Source organism: Phasianus colchicus, chromosome 4 (genome assembly GCF_987193195.1).
Source record: "Phasianus colchicus chromosome 4, bPhaCol1.hap1.1, whole genome shotgun sequence".
NCBI classification, from domain to species: domain Eukaryota; kingdom Metazoa; phylum Chordata; class Aves; order Galliformes; family Phasianidae; genus Phasianus; species Phasianus colchicus.
The window spans coordinates 24,619,218-24,643,912 of NC_143439.1; the positions used below are offsets into that span (position 1 = coordinate 24,619,218).

Consider the following 24,695-nt stretch of genomic DNA (forward strand, 5'->3'; position numbering starts at 1 on the left):
AATTGCAGGTCAGTTAGTCCTGTCTAGACAGAAGTCTTAGACATTCTGGATTAGAGGTCATTTTGATATTTTGAATTATTACCTGAGGAACTGGAGAAGGAAATAGTGCTTTGCAAACTTGGTAATATGGGACATAAAGGGCTGTGCTCTTTCTTATTGCTCGTTGTCAGTGGTAGTGTACGTTCTTTTTGAAGCTCTCTGCATTTGAGTTTGTCTTGAATTTGTCAACCGTACAATTCTCTATAAACTGTCTCACATTAAACTCAATATGCTGTGGTGCTAAAGTGTTAAATTCAAACAGAAATGTACACCAATTTTTGCTCCTACCTCTTACACCATCTTCCCCTATTTTTTTCAGTTATCTTTCTCTCGTAAGATTAACTAATCTAAATAAATTGATTAATCATCTCTTTGGAAAAAAAAAAAAAAATAACATTTCCTAAAATATTTTTAGTCATTTAGCTGTTGTGCATCGATGTAAGGAAACAGTACAAAAATAAATACCCTGGTATTTAATGTCAGCTGCAGTATTCCCCATTTCCATTTAGGTTAATGCATACACAGCTTCATTATTTCAAAAATGCACAGAAGTTATAGTTCTATTTTCTGTACACAGGCCTTATTAGAAAGCAAGTGAGCAGCTGTATATTTATGCTGATGCAAGGAGAGCTACTAATATTGTGCTGGGTGATTTGGTTGGATGGGCACAACAAACACAGCTCAGTATTTGGAACTTTTGATCCATGCAGATAGACTTCAAAATATTATTAACTGAATGATTTTAAGTGACAAGGATAAGCAGAGAAATATGCTTTCAAGTACTTCATAAGCCTAAACAGAAGCTTACTTCAACTGGTAAAATTTTTAATACAAATGCTGATATTATGAAAACAAATGGGAACAATCAGAGAATTAGTATAACATCAAATGTTTTGTCAGAATCTTTGTGTTTTATCACAACGAGAAGTAAGCTTGATTATTGAGTAGAACATCCTGGAGGTTGAAAGCCAAATGAACCATCTGTCCCTATTTGTTGCCTGCAGGAGTGATGTCAGAGTTGGCTTTAGGGCCAACTGTTTTCCAGGGGAAGTGCTCAGTGCCATCATTCTGAGTACTCCTTGCAGCCATGCTTTCCTGCCCTGAAGATAGGATTAACACTCTGATAGTAGCAATGACAAGCAGAAGACACATGCCAGGGAAAAGTTCTCTGAGATGGAGCTTGGGTAGCTGCAGGTTCCTGACCTCCTTCCTGAACTGGAGAGATTCATAGAAGTATAGAGTTGTTTGAGGTGGAAGGGACCCTTACGGGTCATCTAGTCGTAACTCCCCTGCAGTGAGCAGGGACATTCACAACTCAATCAGATTGCTCAGTGCCCTGTCCAGCCTGATCTTGAATGTCACCAAGGATGGGGCATCCACCACCTCTCTGGGCAACCTGTGTCAGTGTATCAACAACCTCTCTGCAAAAAACTTCTTCCTTATATCCAGTCTAAAGCAAATAAGACTCTCTTTGAACATGGATCGGAAGTCAGAAAAATTACTAAATAGTCCACTACAATCCAATGCTACAGTTGTAGTATTATTGCTAATGTATATTCACACTAGTTGGCATCAAGCAAAGGCACTGTGTGAAGCAGTCAGTTCACTTCTACACTGTCAGAAACATCTGTTTCTTCAACACTTAATATTTTAAGAAGTGCTATATAAAGAATTAAAGGAGTGATGGTTTAAATGATAGGAGGAACCTGAAAAATGTTTGATGTGCTGGCATATACATAAAGTAGCCATAACGCCCTCACCTGTAGAAGTTTAAATACTGCTCTGAGACAGTGGTTTATTTAACAGCAAAAATGGTTCTTGTGCACAATTGTTTGTTTTGATACAAAAACTGAATTTTCCTGGAAGAGGAGTGGTTAGTGATTTACTGACTGTCATCACTGAGCTTAATTTAGTAACTGAGACATAGGGAGGAACATTCTTAATTCACTGAAGTACTTCATTTATGTGTTTGTGAAGAATATAAATAACATAATAATTAAAACTTGCAAAGCTTTAAATAACAGGAAGTGTTGAACTTTTAAAAGTGCTATTTTAAATATATAGTGTTACATACTGAAAAGTAATTTGAGCAAAAATTCAAAGAGTATATTCAAACCTGAGGTCGTGTGAAATTGTATTTCAAGGGATATTTTAAATGTAACTTTCTGCACAGTCGCCCAGAAAGCATTTTATTTGGTATTCTAGGTCCATCTTTTACAAACAATGCTTCTTAAAATAAGGTGTTCTCAGCAACTAGGCCAGCGTGAATCTAGGATGCCTCATTGCACTGATGCTGTAAGAGGAGGACCCAGGTAGAAGTGTAGTGGCTGAGGAAAGACCTCCACAGGTATAAATTTCTAAAAAAAATACCTTTGGAATAATTGTTTTTTAAATGATGATTTGTACCGCAGACAAGCCATGGGCTTTCTGAGAATAGGTTATTTTCCTTTTTTGTTACTTCGGCAATAAATTGTGGGATGACTTATTGTAAGAAAATATATTAAAAAGATCTTACATTAATCTCCTCTTAGAGTACAAATTAGTTATGCTTCATCAATGAAACTCTGTAGTTACAAAACTGGAAAGAAAATTCTACATGCAAAAAAAAAGTTCTTGACTATATTCCTTTCTGTGAAGCAGGAGCTTTTTATTACTTCACACTATTCGTCAATGTGGTACATATTTCTTTCTGAATATATGGTTGTTGTCTTTTGTCTTGATAATGAAATATGTTTGCACATTGAACGGATCTTGACAGTGGAGTGAGCTTCATTATTCCTCGGAGATATGAAATTCTACTGTAGGAATATAGGCTTGGTTGCATAGTATTTATCATGTGGACACCATTGCTCATGGCAACAGGATTTTGTGGATGCTGATATTAGTCACTTGGAGTTTTACATCTTTATTCTTAGTGCACAGTGAATAATGTGTTGATCTTGAGGAGCTACCAGGACTGTGTACGTGGATCTTTGGCTGGCATCTTCTCTGTACTTCCAGAGTTCCTTATGTTACAGAAGCAAAAATAGGAAAATTCACCAATTCATGATTTTCTTCACGGCCGTTACTGCAGATGGCACCTGTGTGGATCTGTGTTCTACTGCAATCTCCTTTAAAAACCGAGCATCAAAAAGACTTGCCTTGATGCTTTTTGATTTTGTACATTCCTCAGGAAGTGAAATCTAGTCTCAAGGTGAATTTCTTTTCTGTAAGATCGTTTTGCATAGGAAGATGGACTACACTGTGCTTTTCCCTTGGAAATGCAGATGTATGTACAAGCCCTAGATTAATGGAATGGTATCTAAAGGCTGTCAGTACAGAGTGATGCATGAGGAAAGAAAACCACTAATCCAGCACATGCTGTGCCAGGTTTGCTTGAAGCTGCTGCCTGCACTCCAAAAAGAGAGGCAACAAAGACAGAGTGCTGACCTCTGCGAAACTCTTTTTTTTTTTCTGAGGAAATGTACTCAGTCTTTCTTTCTTACTATTACTCATTATCAAGAAATTATATCTTCCAAACAGATCAGGTCTTGGCCTCCAGGAATAGTTGCATCCACAAGTGATTGAAGGATGCTGTCAGAACTCCACTTCACCTGACCCCAAAACACAGCTTAGTTTTGACTGTATTGCTTTTCTTCCTCCACTGAGGCATTAAGCTTCATCAGTAAACACAATTGTGAATGAATGGAGTTCTTTTAACAATAGATGGAAGCAGATTTTTTCCCTTTGGCTTGTTTGCTTTCCCACTCACTCCTAATATTATTTGTTAATGGAATAGCAGCTTCTGTAATTACAGGGGAGGCATAATTCTGCTTTTAAAGTGTAGTCATGAGGGGAAAATATTTGCAGAGTTCTGTTTCATTTTATCTTTATTTATTGAACAGCATCCTGCATATAGCTTCAGAAGGAAAGCTATAAAAGAGATTCTGTCAACGTTAGTAATTTCAGTCTTTGACCTGCAATTCCATGTTTTATAATACTTACTTGTGCTGCAATTTGTATTTAATTGTGTCTGAGAAGCCTCATGCATAATGTTCGTCCTTTAAATCTTTCATTAGTTTTATTTTCTTGCCAACAGAATGGTTGAATGCTACAGCAGCTGCTTTGCAACTATAATTCTTCTCTCTTGTTACTGATAATGACAGCCAACAATTTACTGTGCATATGAAGTTTGGTTATGAGTTGTTGTATAAAGTTTTCAGAAAAACATTTTCTCAAGCGTAGGAAAACAAATGTCAGGCAGACCTAATTACTGTTCTTCCCCACACCTCCCATAGGCTCTTCTCTTCTGCTAGCTGGAGATGAGTTGTTTGAAAATGTACTCATTGGCAAAGTACTCAGATCATCACAATTCCCATTTCTGTTTAACTGGCAGTTGATGAATACTTTTACTCTAGAAAGTAAAGGAAGGAGTGCCTTATGTGGAGGGAATGAAATCTGGTGCTGAGATTGAGAGCCTGAAAAAAAAGGAAGTGGTAATGACAGCGTGGTCATGAACATCACTTACATCCTTTGGAAACATACAGCTTTATTTAGTTCGTATAATCAGCATTGACCCTGGCTATTTTCATTGAATCTCTCACTGTAATCTCTAAGTTCAAAGACAGACTGCTGAGCAGTACAAACTAAGGTGATATAAGTGCCTGCAGAGCTAAAGTGAACTCCTGTGTTGAGAAGTTCCTGGTCAGATTAAGCAGTTTGACTCTAGGGGAAATAGACGATGTGAGGTGTGAAGCCCATCTGTACATTGGCACTGGGGTGGGTTACAACATCACTTTTGTCCAAGATTCAGTTCACACTTTCAAGAGCAGCTTTGTTATTTGGGAACATGAAGCTGGCGAACAGTGAAAATATTCACTGTGAACTGAGGTTCTTCAAGTAACACTAGCACTCCTCTTTGAATCTGCTTTTGAAATATTTCCATGCGGAGCTAAAAACTTGTTTGATGAGATGTTCTGAGCGCTCTTTGTGTAGTCTGTAAAATAATCACAGTATCACCAACTCCACCTTTTGAATATCATCTGTCCAGTGAGACTACCTGTCAGTAACCATCCAGGCAACACAGAGACAACTGTCTATCTCAGTGTGCTGTGATGGAGGAGATGAGGTGAAACAGTAGCTTCCCTGGTGCTGGTAACTGCCATAGGTAACAAGATATTAATCTCATTACTTTGTTTTTAAGGATTTGCTTTTTCTGTTTTTCTGTTTTCTTTTTTCTGTGATGCCTTGACTCTTGTTAATGGAATAACCTGCCTTTGCAGGTTAGTTTCAAGAGTCATCATTACTGTCCAGCTTATCCTGTTGCCAGTTCAGGATTTGTTACGGCTTTTGTGTTTAACTTAAATTAGAAAATTTAAGTATGAAATGATAGGGCTTGCACATAAAGATTTTTGGAAATGAGTCAGAATGACTGGTCACCTCAACTTTTCCCAACTGTACAAATGTTTCTTAAAATAAACGTATAAATTATTTTATCCCTAAATGTATGTCACTCCAAAAGTAATGCCTCCTATTTATTCCCATGGAAACAAAAACAGATACAAACACAATAACACTATTTGATAAAGCAAATTCTCATCTACAAAACACTCTTTTTCTTCATGGTAACATGGTTATTAGCTATACATTTTTACCAGCAATGAATAAGAGCTACATGTTTAAAAATCTGCATGGCCATCCCGAATGTGACTTGTCTTTCACATCATTGTCACCACAGCTAAAACACACCACCCACTACCTCACTGTGCTTACATCCACTGTTTGATCTCCATAAACACTGAGCAAGCATCAGTGAATGTCAGTGGGTGCCATTTTTTCCACATGGAGGAATTCAGTGACACACCTTTGCTTCATACGCACTTCCATGTCAGATGCCATTCTGTCAGGCTGCCCCTCTGCTGCCATCTGTCACATGGCAACAACATGAAATGAGGTATTGGTGGGAAGGTTCAACCTTTACTGCTGTGCCAACAGAATAAACTAGGAGGAATTACTTTTGGAGGTGCTGTTGTGTATGTATATCAGAATTCCCTTTTCTAGCCCCGAGACGAATATGCTTTGGTAAGAATGGTTTGCACCGGAGCCTGTGCAAATCATCATAGCTCTGTGGAACATTCATTATCTGCCTTCAGGGTTAGAGCTCGTGCACAGCAGCATAATTTCACTGGTAGTATGTTGTGCAAACACTTAAACCATCCAAAGAGCCAGCTGTAGATACATAAGACATTGCTTGGAAGCTAAATCATGTATTCAGTAATAGAGATTTCTAGTTGCTCACCTATAGATGTGACCATTTATCAGTAAATAGAGTAATAATTGTACTTGTGGCACATATATATTTATTTATAGGAAAAGAAAACTATAGGAAAAGAAAAGATATTTTGAGTGAGAATTTTCCTCTCAGCTGTATATCAGAATGTTCACATAGCTGAAAGTTTCTAATAGAAGTGAGCATTTACAGCAGCAATCAACAACTCTCACCACCAGAATATTTTACTAGCAGTCAATGAAAACTGTCTGTACTCTAACATTACTTTTGAAAACAACCAGTTCATATCCAAATCCTGAAAGCAGAACACTAGATATCACTCTCTGTGAGGAAATAAAAAAGCTATTGGTTGTCTTCTGCAATTCCTAACAGTTGAAAATCTCAAAAATATTAATCTCCTTTAGATCAAATTGTAGATATCTCTCTGTCTCTTTGTTGCTAGGCATTTCCATGCACTTTTAATACAGAGTGAATGAGCTTATGCAAATGTGCAGAGCTATCCCTAGATGAGACTTTCATTTTATTTTTATTATCAAATAGAGATATTTTTTTTTAGTGTGATTTATTATGATGATAACACAGGAAGGTTCATTTCCCTAGGTTTCCACAGCTCTACCTGTCCATCATTACAACAACATCAAATTAAAAGGATATGCTGTTGTGGGACAATGAAGTGTTCAACCTCATCAGCTTTCAGTTCCTACATCCCTTACTGTGAAGTGGTTTCCAGTGTTTTTCTGAAAAACTACTTTCACAGCTTCATGGATTTTACAAGAGAATACTGTTGTGCCTCTGGTGCAGATAGAGAAAAATCCAACTTAGTTGAATCTCCATGCCTCCCCGTTACGTTCCCTTGTAGTGTAACATAGCAAATTATGGATCCTTAATAATTAGCAAGAATGCATTTTGGAATCCATTTCCAGAATCTCAGCATTTCTTTGGCTGCATACTTGCCTCTTCAGGCATGTGATTTTGGTTGTTGTTTTTGATGCCTTCTTATAGCATAATGAGAATGTTTTTGAAGATATTGACCGGTAGTAAACGTGTGGCCTACCTTTCAAAGCAATGGCACAAGGCTGAGCATGCTCCTGTCTTCTTTTGTGACACTGTGGAATCATTTCAGGCTTCTGCATTAACCACTAAAGATATAAATCAAGTATTGTAACTGCCTTTTGTCCCCATTCCCTGCCTGAGTTTGAAGCAGTGTGCATGTGCAAGGATGGAGAAGGGCAGTTGCTGACAGTATTTCTGAAGGGCTGATCAAAGCAATAATATTTAGCCACATACCCTGTTCTGTAGTGGATCACAGGCCAAATCATAACTGTGTATCTCATCCTCTTAGTAAACTGTGAGAGCTCTGTCTGCTTGCATCAGGATGATCATGAGCAGTTTGTGGAGAACAGCTGGTTCCATCCATGTGGGAATCAGAGGTACCTTAAAAGATTTTGCCAAGGAACTGGGGTGGGTTATTGGAACTATGCTTCTTTGCAACTTAGAAATATTCTGGAAACGACCCTCACTAATTGTTCAGTGTATTCTAGCATTGGAGCAGGGGGGTGAACAAAAAAAGGTAATGCATTGAAACCTTTGTTGCCATTTCCTTGTAGCACTTATAGTAATTCCTTACATCCCATCTAAAGCGTTCATTGTCAAAACTTCAGCCTGGATTACTGCAGGAAAGCCATTAAAAAAAAGGCTTCTTTTCTAAATTCCAAATGAAAAGTTTGTCTGCCTTTTTTGTCTTTTAAAGTTTTCCAAGTGTTGTGAATATGCTCGCAGTGCTATACAGTGGCATCTATCATTGTCAAAAGAATGAACTCTTTTTCTCACTTGCTGACCAAAAAAGTCCAAAGCAACTGTAGTACTGGTGGAAGAGAAGGTGTCATAGGCCAGATAGGATGCTGCCGTGAGCAGTGCTGCTGGCACCCTGCATTGCCCAGATGTCGTAGTCTGCTTGTGAGGTTGTTCTGGAAGGTGGGGGAAGTGCAAAAAGAGTAGTTTGTAATCCCTGGTTGTGAAGTCAATATTTTATTCATTGTGTGCAAAACTAGCTTTCCAAGCTGCGGCGTCTTTCAATTTTCTTTAATCTGGAATAGAAACAGAATTTTTTAGAGTTATAGAAATTGGAGCCACAGGGATACAGTAAACAGAAAAGCTTAATCAAATCACCTCTAACATTTAACAGCAGACTGCTAACCAGTGAGATTTGTTATCATTATTTAGCTAGGAATGTCTGTAGGGAAGATATGGGAAGAAAAGGTCTGAATTAAAGGGCTATTTTGGAAATTAAAAAAAGTATCAGAGAACCTACATTTGGACCAGTGGATATGTTTTAAAGAGGTATCATTTTTAATAAAGTTAAAAATTTCCCCCTGAACTTTGCTTATGATGGTATACTGCATTGTATAAATAAATAAAGCAAAAGTAAGCCCTGGTAAAGGAAGATAGTTCTTTGGCTTATACCTTTACATTTAAAGAGAAGATAGCATTGTAATTGGATAGTAATTCCATTGAGCTACTGCCCCCATATATTCTGAGAGAACACCCTTGAAGGTAGCGATGGAATTTAATGAACTGTTGTTATTGCTAATGTTTGGGAGGCAGTGATGGAGCTGCTGTACAACCAGGAGAGATGACCCACAGATATGCTGCTGGCCTTGTTCTTTATTTGAAAACAGAAGTTTCATCTCAAATGAGATGTCACTTTATCTGAGTATTCCCTTCCTTAGACATAGATTTCTTTGTTAGCATGTACAGATTTTTCCTGTTTAAAACTAAGATGTACAACCAGTTTAGAACAGTGGTATTAGCATTAAAATACCAGCCTCACATTTTATAATAATGTAGAGGAAAATAGATGATAGTAGGAGATTCAGCTGAATGGCACAGGCCTTTGTAATCAAAACAAATGGATTTTCACAGGAACCAGAAGCAGGGTGACTTCCTACACTTGCAAATTTGTTAGGCTGTGCAAAACATTACTTATCTGTTTGAATTTTGACATTGAATTAACTTTAAATGCAGAATGTTGTGTACTGGCTTTTTGTACTGACAAACTGAGAAGGAATATATTCTTTAAAGTATACATACATGTATATATATATCTTTTTAGACATCATTCAAAACTGAATTTTACAAAAAGTTAAGAGGGCTAATGTAAGTCCATATTTTAGGGACAGCTGGTAATATTTTGCATCAGGTGTATCTTTATATTTACATTTAATGGTTTTTGCTGCAGTGGAGCTGCATGTGTCCAAGATTTCTGTCCCCTTGAGTCAAGAACAGGACTCAGCAGACGTGCTGCTCTCAGCTCTCCTTCCTGGAATGTCATAAGAGTGTTTGTGCACTGGACTCATTTCTTTAGTACAGCTTGAAGCATAGTATTTCAACTCTTCTTTTCCTTGTTTTATGCTTCCGAACACCTTTGCCTGTAGAACATTTCCAGAACCTTTCATTTTCGTGTTTCAGCACAATAATTTTTTCAGGCCAACCTCCTTAGTTTGATTACTGTAGCAATAATTCAGATGGATTTCTTTTGGATTATGAGAGGTAATTATGAGAGAGGGGAACTCTTCTTTTCTGAGTCTTCCATCTCTACTGAACTGTCCCAGCTCTTCCACAGCTTCATTAATTTTCTAGGTATGGGAGGGAAGGCTAAATGGACCTCAGCATCATTACCCATATAAAAGTTCATCACTCCTTTACAATATGATTTGTCAATGAAGTTTAGCAATATGCTAAGTAAAATATGCAAAATATTCAAAGGAGCCATATGATTAAATCACATTGTAAACTTTTATAAATGGTGCTTCAGGTGTTTGTGGCTGAATTTCTACAGCTGACTTTTTGACTGTTTCTTGGAGAACAATGGGGCTTTATCTCAATATAAACCTCCCTCAAAATGACTGCCTGAAAAATTAACTGGTGAGTTAATTTTACGTAGTACAAATTGGCTGTTGTGCATTTCAGGTCAATTATATTTTTGAATACAACTTGAGGTGATTTATAGGTTATATAAAACTAAGTCTGGTGCCTTTTTTTTTTTTTCTTACTTGTAAAAATATTTGCTTAAATATCTGAACATTGTTTATGTTTTCAGGCTTAAAGTGAATGAAGTGGATGTGGCATTGAGGGACACGGTTAATGGGCACGGTGGGGATGGATTGGTGGTTGGACTGGATGATCTTAGTGGTGTCTTCCAACATTCATGATTCTATGAAGTGACTGTAATGCCACTTTAAAAAGTGACATGTAATGAAACTGCTTGATGATTGCAAAACACTTTCATAATCTCCAACAAAGTTCACTACATGAGAATGAATATTTTTAACAATTTTTTCAACTCCTGGTCATACGAAATTTGCAGCATTTGGCATCAGAAAGATGCCTTTGTTGCACTTTTTTTGTATGAACTGTTGTGGTTCTGGTATGTGGGGATGCAGGCTACGAAAGTATGAGTCAAAGTAAATTGGTCTTAATCTCCATTCTGTATAATGTAGTTCCTTCCTAGAATCACAGAACAGTTGAAGTTGGCAAGATCTTTGGGTCACTCTGCTCCAACCTCTGCTCCAGCAAGGCCACCCAGAACAGTTGGTCCAGGCCTATGTTCAAGTCGCTTTGGAAGATCTCTCATTTGTAAGACACCTGTCTTATACATGAATTATCACCTGTAAAGTAGTTTACAGGATGTCACTGAATAGATAGGTATGAAACAGACATGCATACATGCAGGTATTCATTGTAGGTAAGATGGGACAGTTTGCACTTGTGTTAAATCTATCATCATACGATAGATTTGGAAAGATATAGGGGAAGGAAAATTATCATAATATTCAATCTACTTAACAGTGGCAATGGGATTGTACAGTAGTGTCTGCATAGTTGAATACAGCAACACAAATGCTACCCTCCATTTATTCTGTGAAATTGTTGTCATATCTTACCATAAATATTCAGCACTTCAGACTTCCATACATCATAAGAAAAAGAAAAGCTGGTAGCTTACAGTGTACTGTAAGGACAGCTTTGAATTTGCAATGAATGAACTGCTGAGGTGCAGGCAGTATTTCTGGGGAGCAAGTTAACTGAATGACATACCCCTTCTGTAACAATTGATCTGCCACATATTTTAACATACTGTTCCTAGACACTCAAAAATATGCCATGGGCACTGGAGATACAGTGTTTTGCAAAACCTATGTGATCATGTTAGAAATTGGGCACAAAATCATCAAATTAGGGGAGAAGTTTTGTAATCGCCTTGTTAAAATAGATGTCAATAAGACACAAGGAAACAGTGATGTACAGAAATATTGAATGTAAAAAACTCAGTGTATTTTAAAATCATTTCAAAATCATTTTAACGTATTTGTTTAAACAGTTAAGTATATAAAAAGTTTCCCTTTTTAATTTCTTCCTTGAAAAATTTAGTGATGTGAGTCTTACCTGCATTCATCCCAATTATATCATGTTTTTCTGTTCACAATATAGAAATTGTCTTTCAGTATGTCAATTGAATCAGCCTTTTAGCTCATACTTTGTCATTTGTTTTATTAACCTCTCTCACTTTGTGGCCTTTTGATCAACTCCTCTTCTTCATTTTTTATGCATCCACTTCATTTCTCATTAGTGTCCATATCTCTGTTCTTACTTCACACATACAAGATTTTAATTTTCAGTTGTTTTAGACCTTTTTATTATATAGTAGTGTCACATCTGTGGCTCCACAAGGTCAGCAAGACCCAGCACTGATGCCTGATACCAGCTGACATGTAGCTAGGCTTTTCTGTTCAGTAGTGCAGCAATCTTTAATAAGTCTGGATGGTATGAAGAGATGTGTAGTGTAATACCCTGTTGTCTGGGTGCAATACTATCCCTGATCAAACTTCAGCAGTTCCAGGTAGGTGACTTCTCTCAGTCCTTTCCAAAGTGCCCCAGAACACAACAGCGTCTCAAATAAGCAATGATCAATACACAGTATAAAGTTTTCTGTATGTTGAATAGTGGATGACGCAAAACTGTTCACTTACCATTATTTGATACAAAATATGTGTCAAATATTGGTCACCTTCTAATCTGATTGTCAGCATACCAACTGGAATGCTTTGGCTAGTGTAGGTGGTTTCCAGGTGCATTCAGGCTTGTTGTCAAAACTCCTCTTCCTTTTCACATTAGTGAATTCTTTAGGTTCACTGTATATATCACTCCAGCAATGTAATGATTCCAAGCCTTCTCATGCAGTTCATTCATTTATTTGCAATATACTACATTTGTTTCTAATGCAAATGCTTGCTCCTTTCAAGTCTGTGTCATTCTTCCTCTTACCTTGAAAATTCATAAATGAATCTCTTTTCTTCCTCTGTGTGTAAATTATGAGACATCAGAAAATTCTTTGCTAGCTACAGTAGTGTTCTTTCTAGTACACTTTTTACATCTATATGCTATCTTTTCATGTTAAGCATTTGGCTGACTTCTCAGTGTATTTTCTTTTTGTGATAAATAACTTGGTTTTTTTTGTGCTAAGAAAAATCAAACTCAATTTTTGTCCAAGCACACTCATCAGTGCTGAGAAAATAGATGCATCTTGGGCCATTTTTGGATCAGCTGACTACTACTTGCAGTACTGTTCATCCAGTGAGTTTGTGAGTATTTCTCATGTGGAGGGTTTTTATAGCTATTTGAAAATTTAACAGCCTTAGCCTTTCCAGCTTTTTTGATGTTTTGGGAGTCCTTGTCCCTTGAAGTCTTTCACTAGAATTCTTTTACAGCTCCCCAGTATAATTATTCACATAATATTATGCTACAGTAGCTCAAGTCTGATTATTTAAGTGGCTGAGTAGGATGTTTCATGAAAAATGTCTTCTACAAGCATAGCTTTGTACTTGACATTTCTACTCATATATAAAAGCCATTAAACAAGACAGTAATTCTTCTCTTTCAGGCTCAATGCAGTTATCATGTGTGAGTAATCCTATTGACTACATAAGGACTTTCCATATCTGTCAAGATTGTAGGACTTGATTCCTGTCTTCCTATTTTGGAGACAATTTAAGCCCTGTTCAGCAGTAGCTGCTTGTGTCACAGAGCAGAATACATTTCCTGTGCTAAGTAGGTCCACACAACTTATTGCTCATCCCTCTCCACTGAAAACCAGAAACCCATCCTGTTTTGTCCTCCCCATCACTTTTTCTGCAAACCAACAAATGTCAGAACATACTGTGAATAAGAATGAATAGAACAACACAATGTGAATTTATATATTTTTTTAAGCGAATGCAAGAAATATGAGTTTGCTGCTATTCCAGTCACTTGCTTCGTTGTTTCAGTAACTGTAATAAAGGTTCAGAACTTTAATGAACTATTACATAAATAACAAGGGATTTCTTTACTTGGTATTACCCTTGGAAAATCTATAGATTAGTTTTAAAGTATCATTTGCAAGTATCTGCCAATTGTCTTGCTATTTGAAGTCTCTGGGCTTTTTTTTTTTTTGGGCTTCTGTCTGATTCACCCGAGGGGACTGCCATTTCTGTAAGCCATTCACTGTGTCAAGAGAAATGCTCATGGAAGTTAATAAATGTAAGAGAATTAGAGAAAACTTGCATTTCCCCAGTGATTTCTGGGTCTTCATTTCTTCTGCCCGTAAAGATTAAGGTTTTAGTATTTACCGTGCAAGTCTATCTTTATAAAAGGACATCTTGTTTTGATTATTTAGAACCTGGAGTCACAAAGGCTACCTCGTAATTAGATATATGTTGGTAGAAATGGAAAATGTATTGTAGTAGTCAGAATCGCCAGGGGAAGGTTTCTTATAAAAAGTCTATTGAATTTATTCATATGTGAAAAGAACAGTCAATATCTGAGATATGCGATGTCAATAAAAGTGAAATGTATTAACATACAGTCTATGTTACAGAGCATGGCCTTGCCAGTTAGAATATTTCAGCTTTGTTTCACAAAGCCACTGTGTGCTTTTAAAAACATAATCTCTACAGGAAAATACAATTAATCTCTTAAAAACAGAACTCCCCAGTCATAAGAATGAATAGTTTAATAAAAGGTGAAAGATAAGAGTTTTATATATATATATATATATATATATGTTTTAGATTGCATATTAGAAATGAAAGGTGAAATATGTGTAATGTTTTTCATCACTGTGAATGTGGATGTGGATGAGAGGATTGTTTTATGACATTCATGCTTGTGGGGATTCTCTGTCATCCCAATAGTGGCAAAATCCACCCAGCTGTCTGTTTGCTATTTTGGCTTGGATAAAAGATAGCATTATAAAAAGTGATAAGGTAGAGAAAATATGGCAGAAAATTATTCCATTAACTTGATACCCTGTTAATAAACATCTGGCTTACTGAAATACTTATCTGCACTAGCTTACTACCAAATCCTAGATCAGTGGCAAATAATGGAATTTTTATTTGCCAGTCAGTTCTTCAGGGATTGTACTATCTGCTTCCACTGCCACTAATAAACCAGCAATAATAATTCAGAAAGAAAATGCCTGCTGGGGAGATAATTATCCCTCAGGGGCTGTAGTGCTACACGTAGCATAATATCCAGTTTCATGTCTATTCTCTGATGAGAAAGTTCTACCAGAAGCTTTCTGCTTGCTGACAACGCGTTAGTAGAAATGTGTTCCTTTCATTGCCTTGCTCTAAAACTTCCAAGACATGTAGTGACACAAATTGCTGGAACAGTTGAATTGAACTTTCTTCAGTTTGTTACCTCCTTCCTATTCAGTGTATTCTCTTTGTATTCCTCTTCAAGGAATCAGTGAACAACATCAAAATCCCAAGAGCTGTCAATGCATTTACTTCATTAGAAACATCACTGTCTTCCTAGTGAAAAAAATCATGCTTATAAATTTTAAATGCCCCTTTTATGATTATCTGCTAACACTAACTTTAAACATCTCACTTGTTTTCTATACTGTTTGTGGAAAAGGATGAGTTAAAGTAATTCAAGTGAGTATGAAATGTTTATTCATAGAATGATAGTAAATTACCGCTGTGAGGCAAATTTTAGGAGTTTCAGATGCTCCTGTGAAAAAAGCAGATGTTTAACTCCCAGCAGTAGCTCTGTAGCTATTTACTTTTGTCTTTTTCTAGCCTGCACCTGTGAGACTGAAATGAAGAGTTTTGCTCACATTCAAATGTGAGTTGCTTCACATTTTGTACAAGTACTTCATTAAACACGTTACAGTCTCTTTCTTTCGCTGTTAGGTGGGTCTATTTAGTGATTAACAGAATTTGTTTATAGAAAGGGAATTTTAGAAGGCTGTCTACTGTGCCTTACATAGGTATCACCTTGCCTGTTTCTCAAAAAAGGGTCAATAAAGGTAAATGTTGTTTGCAGTAAAGGTAACTGAATGCGCCTGCATTCACTTGCGCACACACACAGTCGTAATATCTTCATTATTGTTTTTCCATGTATGTTGCCAATCTTTTCCATTTTTCAAGCACAGCATGATGATTCCTGTCATTCACTGTTTCGCTTGCTCTTCAGGTCTCCTGTGATGGCTGGAGGTCTATTTGCCGTTAACCGGAAGTGGTTTTGGGAGCTGGGAGGCTATGATCCAGGATTAGAAATATGGGGAGGAGAGCAGTATGAAATCTCCTTTAAGGTAAGTCATCATGTCAGCTTATGTAATACTTCTTTACTTGTTAGGTTTTGTGCCTCTGGATTTTCAATTCTGTATGCTTTGTGATCCTGATAAGTTCACTCATACTCAATTTTGTGTTTTAACTACAAAGAATTTACTACAGTTCTTAAGGAATTTCCCCAAATTTCAAACAGAACTATGCCATAAACATATGCTTCAAAAACTATACAAAAATCACTGAGTGCAGTTTTCTCCAAGTGGTGGCAGTTTACCACCATCATTAAGCTTTACTTTGTCCCTTGTATCAAGTCTTCTCTACTTACCTTCCATCAGACATTGCACCTACTGAACTCCATCATGTTGAGGGTAGGCCCCTATAGGGGGCCCTATAGGGTCAGCTCATGGAAAGAGAAAGTCATAGGAAGGAGAACCCTTTTCAACACAATCACTAGATTACCTGAGTTCCCATGAGCTGTTATCAGCAGGCTGGGTTTTCAAAATCAGTTGATTTTTTTAATTGCATTTGGATAATTAAAATGGTAGAATTGTAATGTCAGAGAGTTTTCAAGTGCTGAGGTTATGTACAACCAGGAATCTTACATCCTCTATGTGGACCTGTGTATTCAAATCAGTTGTTTGGCTTTTAAATGCTGAGTTGAAAGTCTTGTTACCTTTTGCATGTCCGATAGGTATTTCCATTAGTTTAATGAGGACTAAATGCATAATTTTGAAAATTCATTTTCTTTGTTCCAGCTTACCCAAAATTAAGAACTTTACCTAATGGAAATGTTTTCAATTAGCTAATAGAATTTCATTATATAAATGAATTGAGTCAAACATGTATGGATAAAGTTTGGATTTTTAATCAGAATTCACATATAGCTTCAGGATCTTTCCATCCTACTTCCAAACTCCTACAGTGTAAAGCTCAGTAAATAAACTTAGTATGTCAGTCATGAATAATATTGTACATATTGCTCCATCTGAATTTCAGGAGTGATTAAAACAACCAAGCTACGGCCATTCTATTGAATGAAACATACATTATGATCCTACATTGGATTGCCAGATTGTCTTTATTATGAGAGTTATCAAAACTAGAAAAATTGTTTGTATTAACTGAACTACTCTCTAAATCATTTTTACACCACAGCAAAATAAAATTCTAAGGCAAGGGAAACCCAATAGTTAGAAATCATGTTTAGAATATATCAATTTACATTCTATCCAAATAAGTCATTTCAAAGTCAAATGTAAGTAGTCATTTGCAGCTATAACAAGAGTTTCTGACGGGTCACCTAAGATTTTATTATCCTGTTCCATATATTCTTTATATTTGTCTTCACAAAGAATATAATTGTAATGCAGTCCAGTCTTTGTATAGAAACCATGGTAACAGCACTAGAAACTGAGATACTAGAGTACCCCAGTATGTTTTGCTCAAGCAATAGATTTTTTTTGTAGCCAGCTGTGTCACACTGGGTCTCATTTCAGTCATATCTTCTGAATCATCTCGTTAGTACACACTAACCTTAGGGTCCCTGTCTTTTTTATTAGTATTAAAAAAGAAGGAAAAGGATTGCCTAATAGAAACAACTTTTTACTGGAAGAACTCAATCTATACAAGCTTCAGAAAAAAAGACTTGTTTTGTTTGGAAAGACAGAAAATGGAAGAAGAAATCAAGGGGGCAGGAGAGAGAAACAGACAGACTGTTTTGTTATATCAAAATCACCAGTATCAGCTTGGGTTGCTGCATCAACACTTTCTACATCAAGAGCTACAAATTCAGTCATCTTGAAACATTTTAAAGTGACAACAAATTATTCAGTTTAAATTACTATTCTATTTACAAACTTGAGAGATTGATGGACTTGCCATCTCTGTTATTCATAAAGTCAGTGAAGAAAACAGATGATCAACCTGTGTGAGACCTTTACTTGAGTGCATAGAAAACTACATCTTAGAGTTCCTTAGGACAACCAGTGGTATGTTTTGTGGAAGTGTTGTATCGTGAGTGCTTTGCATCCACACCATTATCTAGTACTAATGCTATTTTGTTTGGCAAATAATTTTTTGAAGCATACTGCTGCAATAACTCTCTCAAGAATATCTATAAACACCAGTTCCCAGTCATTTTTTCAGTTCAATTAGATCTTAAGTATTCTGTGAAAACATGTTTTTTCCATTAAAAGCTGCAGAAAGAAGCCAATTAGAATGTCCCATAACTATAGAAAGTTCATCTTCAAAGGACTATTTCAGGCTGGTCTTTAAACTCAGTGATGGACTTGGTGTTCCTTTCATGTTCTTTACGTCATCTTGTTTTTAACTTTGAGATTATTTTTTATGAATGTTGCTACATAACTGTAAACAAGCAAATGACCCAGCTACTATAAATGGATACTTATGTGATAATATGACCTTCCCTGTGTCAGACTTGGGATCCTTGTGATTAATTCAAATACAGTGACATAATTATGAGAGAGAGCATGACAGAGAGAGCTGTCACAGACTCCCTAGAAGGAAGTGATGTCTGGTTCACACTCAACTAACAGTTCTGTTCCATAAGCTGGAGGGAAGAGCATTCATGCACAGTTTTTGGTCCTCTACTCAGTGGTGAGTTTCAAACACCACTTCATGGACTAAGAAATTATTGTAACCCCTCTTTTTTAATGTTATAACAGTATATATACAAGTATACATATAACAAAGCCTCAGGGGCTGGTGCTGGGAACAGTGCTTTTTAACATCTTAGTAGGCAACATGGATCGAATGCACTCTCAGCAAATTTGCAGATGACACCAAGCTGAGTGGTGCAGTTGACACATCAGAAGGATGGGATGCCTATCCAGAGGGACCTGGACAGGTTTGAGGGGTGGGCCTATGCCAGCTTCATGAAGTTCAACACAATCAAGTGCAAGGTCCAGCACCTGGACCAGGGCCATCCCAAGCACAAATACAGGCTGGGTAGAGAATTGAGAGCAGCCATGCAGAGAAGGATTTGAGGGTGTCAGTTGATGAAAGACTCAACATGAGCCAGCAGTGTGCTCTTACATCCCAGAAGGCCAACCATATCCTGAGTTGCATCAAGAGAAACATGACCAACCAGTCGAGGGATTCTGCCCATCTATTCAGATCTTGTGAGACCCCAGCTGGAGTACTGCATCCAGTTTTGGAGCCTCCAACACAAGAAGGACATAAAGCTGTTGGAGAGGGTCTCCAAGAGGAGAGCCACAAAGATGATCAGAGGGTTGGAGCACCTACACTCCAAGGACAGGCTGAGAGAGCTGGAGCTCTTCAGCGTGTAGAAGAGAAGGCTTCAGGGAGATCTTATAGCAGCCTTCCAGTGCTTGAAGAGGGCCCACAAGAAAGCTGGGGAGGGACTCTTTAGAAGGGCATGTAGAGACAGGATGAGAAGAAATTGATTTAAACTTGAAGAGAGTAGATTTACATCAGATATAAGGAAGAAATTATTTACTGTGAGGGTGGTGAGACATTGGAACAGGTTGCCCAGAGTTGTTGTGGTTGCCCCCTCTCTGGAAGTATTCAAGGCCAGGCAGGATGGGGTTTTGAGCAACCTGATATAGTGGGAGGTGTCTTTGCCTGTAGCAGGGGGTAAACCCACATACCAAAGGGAAAAGATCACTTGATAATTAAGATCATATTTGGGAAAAGCATCTTTGCACCCAAAGATCTCTGTGTTATTGTACCACTGTTATCAACAGTCACCCCACAACCCATATGACAGAAGTGTTGGCTACAAAGCAGGTGTGTAGATGTGAGTGCAGAATATGGGCTTGGACAGCTGGAGAAGTTGGATCTTTGAGAAACGCAAAATGGCTAGATCAGTGCTAGTATCAAGTCTCAGTTAAATAGTCCTCAATTAAATAGCCTCAAGTCCTTTAATCTAAGGCTTCATCTACTTCTTCATCGCGATCTTAATATCAGCTACTCTGCTATGTGAATTAAAGGCTGGTACAAGAGTCATCAGGCACACGCTAACACGAGCAAACCATATGGCTTTATGAGTTTAAGATGCTAAGGCAGAGATTGAAGACTGATTTAAAAAACTGTATAGTAAAATTATAACAGGACAAGTGGTTGAACTGGAAGTCAGGCTGCAGTTCATGACACCGAGAGGCTGAAATGCATTTAGGAAAGATTCTCCCTCTTGGAGGGACAGTGTCTGTATTGATGTTTCTCACTGGCTGTTTCATTAGATATGACCTGGGATAACAGGCACCAGGATTTGATGCAGAGCAGTCCTAACCAAAAGTCTTTTTCTGTGGGGGAAGTTGTGTTATCTCACTACATATGAACAGAAGGTTGAGGAAAAATCTGGTTTTGTGTGTTCAACAGAGTGAGAGTTTTTGTAAAGGAGCAAAAGATTCTACACAGAGTGAATCTACACTGAAGCTAAATTTACAGCACAGCAATTCAGTAAGTTTCTCCAAAGTACAGGAAGCCTTGTAATGTTTCTGTGATATTTGGAGCTATGCAGTAGCATGAAAGGAAACTTCCACAAACTTCAAACAAACTTCTATTCCAGGTGCTGAGTTGTTAAGAGCACAGCTTTCTGTTTTGTTTTGCTTAACAAAAAGGCTGCTTATTAAGTTTGCTTGACCTTTATTTCCTCAGGGAAACCAATGTATTTCTGTCTTGTTCTTGCCTAGTAACTTTGCTGTGGAGGATAGCAGCAATTGTAGAACTGGGTGCTGCATTGATGGACTGCTGTTTCCAAATCAAAGCATTCATGCACAAATCCATGGATGGTGAAGTAGTCACAACCTGTGTCTCAAAATATGACCCCTTCATTAAAAAGTTTCTTAGATTAATTTTTGCAAAAGAAATAATGTGCAGTATTTTAAAATTCTTTTGGCAGCATAACCTCAGGATCAATTTTTTAATTAAAAAGATGCATGGTGTCTTGCTGATGATACTGTTCAGGGTATGCTTAACTTGAGAAAACTGTCAAAGCACTGGAACTGACCTGATGAATAGTTTCCTTTCTCATTAACCAGGGAAGTCACTATTTAGGAAATCCTAAATTTAAATCTGCTAGAAAGGCACAGTTTATGTAGTAATTTCCAAAATATATTGAGTGGTGAAAGATATTCATTTCCTGTGTTTGCTGAAGATCCTTTATGCTGGACATTCCTTAGGCATAGACATAAATCATACCTTAGCAGAAATGCTCATGCTGATACCCTTGCCTCTTTGAAGCCAGTCACCTATATCTAAGGTTTTATCCTTGTGCATGCTGACATATCTTCCAGATTCTATTTATCCCTGTTTTCCAACACGCACCTCCAAGTTTATTAATCCCTTTCTTTACTGTCATTGCTGTTACTTCCCTCCACTGCTGACAACCTTGGAGGGAGGCAGGGAGTAGGGCAGCATTATCACTTGTCAATGCAGTTTAACCAATACAGACTCAGTATTCAAAAGGTGCTGGTGATGGCTGTTGAAATATCCACGGTAATCAGTTTCCAGTGTACACAGTACTGTTTTAATATCACTGGCATGAAATCCCACTGCACTGCAAGTAAATGGTTTTGTTGTTTCTGACCTTGCTGGCCACACATTTGAAGTCATTGTTCCCATTTTTCAGTCTTTTCTTGTTACATTGAAAAGTCCATAATAAAATATTCTTCTTTCTCCTTTTCTACTGCTGCCAAATCTCGTCTCTTGGCTTATATTTCAGGAAGAATGTCGGCAACATCCCATAATGTTTTGTATTCTTATTTTCTACACCTTTTTCAGCCTCCCTGTGGTAGTACATTTCTCCTGATTTTAGTCTCTCTTTCTTGCTCAGTGCTCATAGCACCAAGCTGACAGCTTTGCACGACATACTTTATATTCCTCTTCCACCAGTTTACTGTTTTGTGTTTTTTTTCCAATAATTTCACTGTCTCTTGTCATTGTCTGTCTTATTACTGACTCTCAGCAGCAGCAGTATTTTTCTCAATTAGTTTTGAAGCCTGATCCAAAACCCATTCAATCCCTCCTCAATCTTTTACTTAATTTGTTATATGTTTCCGTTCCTGTTCCCAGCAATACATCCTCCAGTGCTCCAATATCATGAGTCTCTTACTGAGGTAATTATGATTACAGCATAGCATATGGATTGGAGTCTTGTTCTGTTGTGCACTGTATTTACATTTTACAGTCTCTCAAGCTAGATAGATAAGGCAAAGAGGGAGAGAGCAGGCAGCATTCATTATGAGGATGAAGTAATATGAAAAGAGGGTGATTCACCCTAAGTCCTACAAGAGCTGTATAATGGAACCAAAAGAATGTTGTGGCAATACCAAAGCTGCAGTCAGGACCTAAATCACACAACCGTAATTTAATCTCTTTTAAAGCTTTGCATTAATTCTTGCCTCTTGCTTTCAACCATTCCCATAAAGTGTTTTGCAACATTCTCTGGAAAAGAGCTATATAAAGACAAATAGTGATATAGTATATAGATGACACATAAACTACTCTTCTTTTGATCTTTCCAAGCTGAAATTGCATTGTTTTGGTTTCATCTTTGTTTTTTATACCTTAGACACGGAGCAGATTCATTGTTTTTGTAAGGAGGAGGCATTAGCAATCTTGAGAGTTTCATTGCTTGCTTCTTAGATAAACAGAGGCATCAGTGTTGTGATATCATTTTACCAAATGTCCCACACCACCTGAATTCCTTTCATGGTATGCTGAAGAACTGCAATATTTAACACAGAAGCCATTCTCCGATTTCCTGTATTCAGTGCAGGTGACATAAAAATGCACATTTTAAAGACAGGGTTGCCAGAATTGATCTTCCCAGGAAAATATAAAAAACACCTTTAAAACCATTCTGAAGCTGAAAGATAAACAGGAACAGCTGCTAAATGTCCTTCAAGGCAGCCTAAGATTCATTTCAATTACCCTACACAGAGCACCTCAGGTACAGCACAGCATTTTCAAGTTTTATGTCTATCAAATATAAACCTAACACAAAGTGTTATTTCCTCCCACTTGTTATTGCCTCAGCATACCTGACGGGGTTCTTTTCTGAATCTTTTTCTTCTTTTCTTTTTTTATTTTCTCTCTCTTTTTTTTTTTTTTTTTTAACTGATACCCAGTGCAGTACATGTCTACCTCTGCTCTCATTGGCCAAGTTAAATTAACATTGGCCTACATATATATATATGTGTGTGTGTGTGTGTGTGTGCGTACTCTTTATACCACTCTCTTGGGTGTTTTTTTTACATTTGTTCTTTGTTCTGCGGCTGACCTCCCTCTGAGTCAAACTTCTATGCTGTCTCCTCTTCAGTGACTTAGAAACCTTGCTTAATAACTTCAGTGTCTTGTCTAGCCTTCAAAATAATGTTTTTATTTTAAAAAAACAGCAATGAATAGTCAATATTTGCCTGCACTTTCATCAGTGCATTGGTTTATTTCAAGACAGCCACAGAGATTTCCACCAAAAGATCCCAAAGGAAATAATGTACAATTGAAGTATTGACAGAAAGGTGAATCATGTATTTTTTAATAATTGGCATTATCCACCTGATTTTAACATTCTCATATTTATAACTTTTAATGTGTTTACGAGCATTGTGAGGTAGGTGACATGGGCTTAGGTGGATGAAGATTTGAGGATTTTAGTGTTTTCTTTAAGAAGCATGTTTTACAAAATACTTTCAAAAAACAGAAGGTTGTGTCAACATGGCATAATAAGGCTGCTGTGGGCTGTAATGAGTTATTTTGGCACAGATGCAGGGCATTTCTTTGGGTCTCCATTTCCAACCCATCAGAAGAACTGTGCTTATGCTTAATTCCATCAACATACGTGTTTCCATTTGACAGAGTGATATCTAGTACAGCTGCCTGTATAACCCTGTGCTGCCAATCTGCACAACATCCCTGCCCATCTGACATGCTCCCATGCACTAGAAGCAGCAACACAGCACTCCTTGCCCTGGAAGGACAGGCTGCTGGGAGCTGTTAAGCTCCCAAGTAACTCGCAGCTGTATCCAACTGTACAGTGGGGTCTCTGGATCTGCAAGGCAAGCTCAGGATCTTGCCCCACCTCTGCCAGTTTCAAGCCTTCCTTACTTCCTCCCACTAGCGTACTTAGGTTTGTCCAGCAGTCTGCTACAAAACATCAAACAATTACCAGGTTTCAGCTGGATGTCAGGGCTTCCAGCTGACAGACTACAAGGGCCAATACCCAAATGGCCCATAAGATGTAGCTTCCTAAATTGCTTTGCAGCTCAAGCCCTCATACTAAAACCCCTGCTTTCTCCATTCACAGCGTGAGTAGCACAGTCAGTCTCAGGAGCTGAATTCCCACTTGCTACCTTTGGCAATTGCTTTCAGTTACACTCAAGCACCAAGTTATCCCATACTGCTTAGCATCTGCATGTTCTGATTACTAAAATTCCATTACAAGCTCATGACCATACAGCCAGGACCGCACAGATGTGCAGGCAAGCACAGTGAAAGAGGCCAAACTCCTGTCCATTTTCACTGTGCTTTAAGTGAATGAAATTAATCATTTATTTTTTCCTGTGATTTCAGTAAGCCAGCAGCTACAGCCAGCTAGCTAGTAGGCAGGAGAGGGAGGGTACAAAATGTAAGGTTAAAAAGTATAGATGCACATTGTTCTCTTTAGGCCTCACAGAAAACATCAAATATTTCGTAATTATATTTTCTGATACCTTTTGTTAGGGATCTGATTACTGTTGATTTAATGAGGAGCATTTCAACTTCCTGATGAATTCCTTACTGCATGTAAG

General features: G+C 37.6%; 1 protein-coding gene across 3 annotated transcripts in view; it reads left to right on the forward strand.

Annotated features, from left to right (window-relative positions):
* The window catches only part of GALNTL6 (polypeptide N-acetylgalactosaminyltransferase like 6), a 432,220-nt gene that overhangs the window by 362,441 nt on the left and 45,084 nt on the right, over window positions 1-24,695 (forward strand). For all 3 annotated transcript variants that reach the window (XM_031607482.2, XM_031607481.2, XM_090138919.1), the window contains exon 7: window positions 15,830-15,947. In XM_031607482.2, the coding sequence (XP_031463342.2) occupies window positions 15,830-15,947 (118 nt within the window). The remainder of the gene's footprint in view (window positions 1-15,829; window positions 15,948-24,695) is intronic.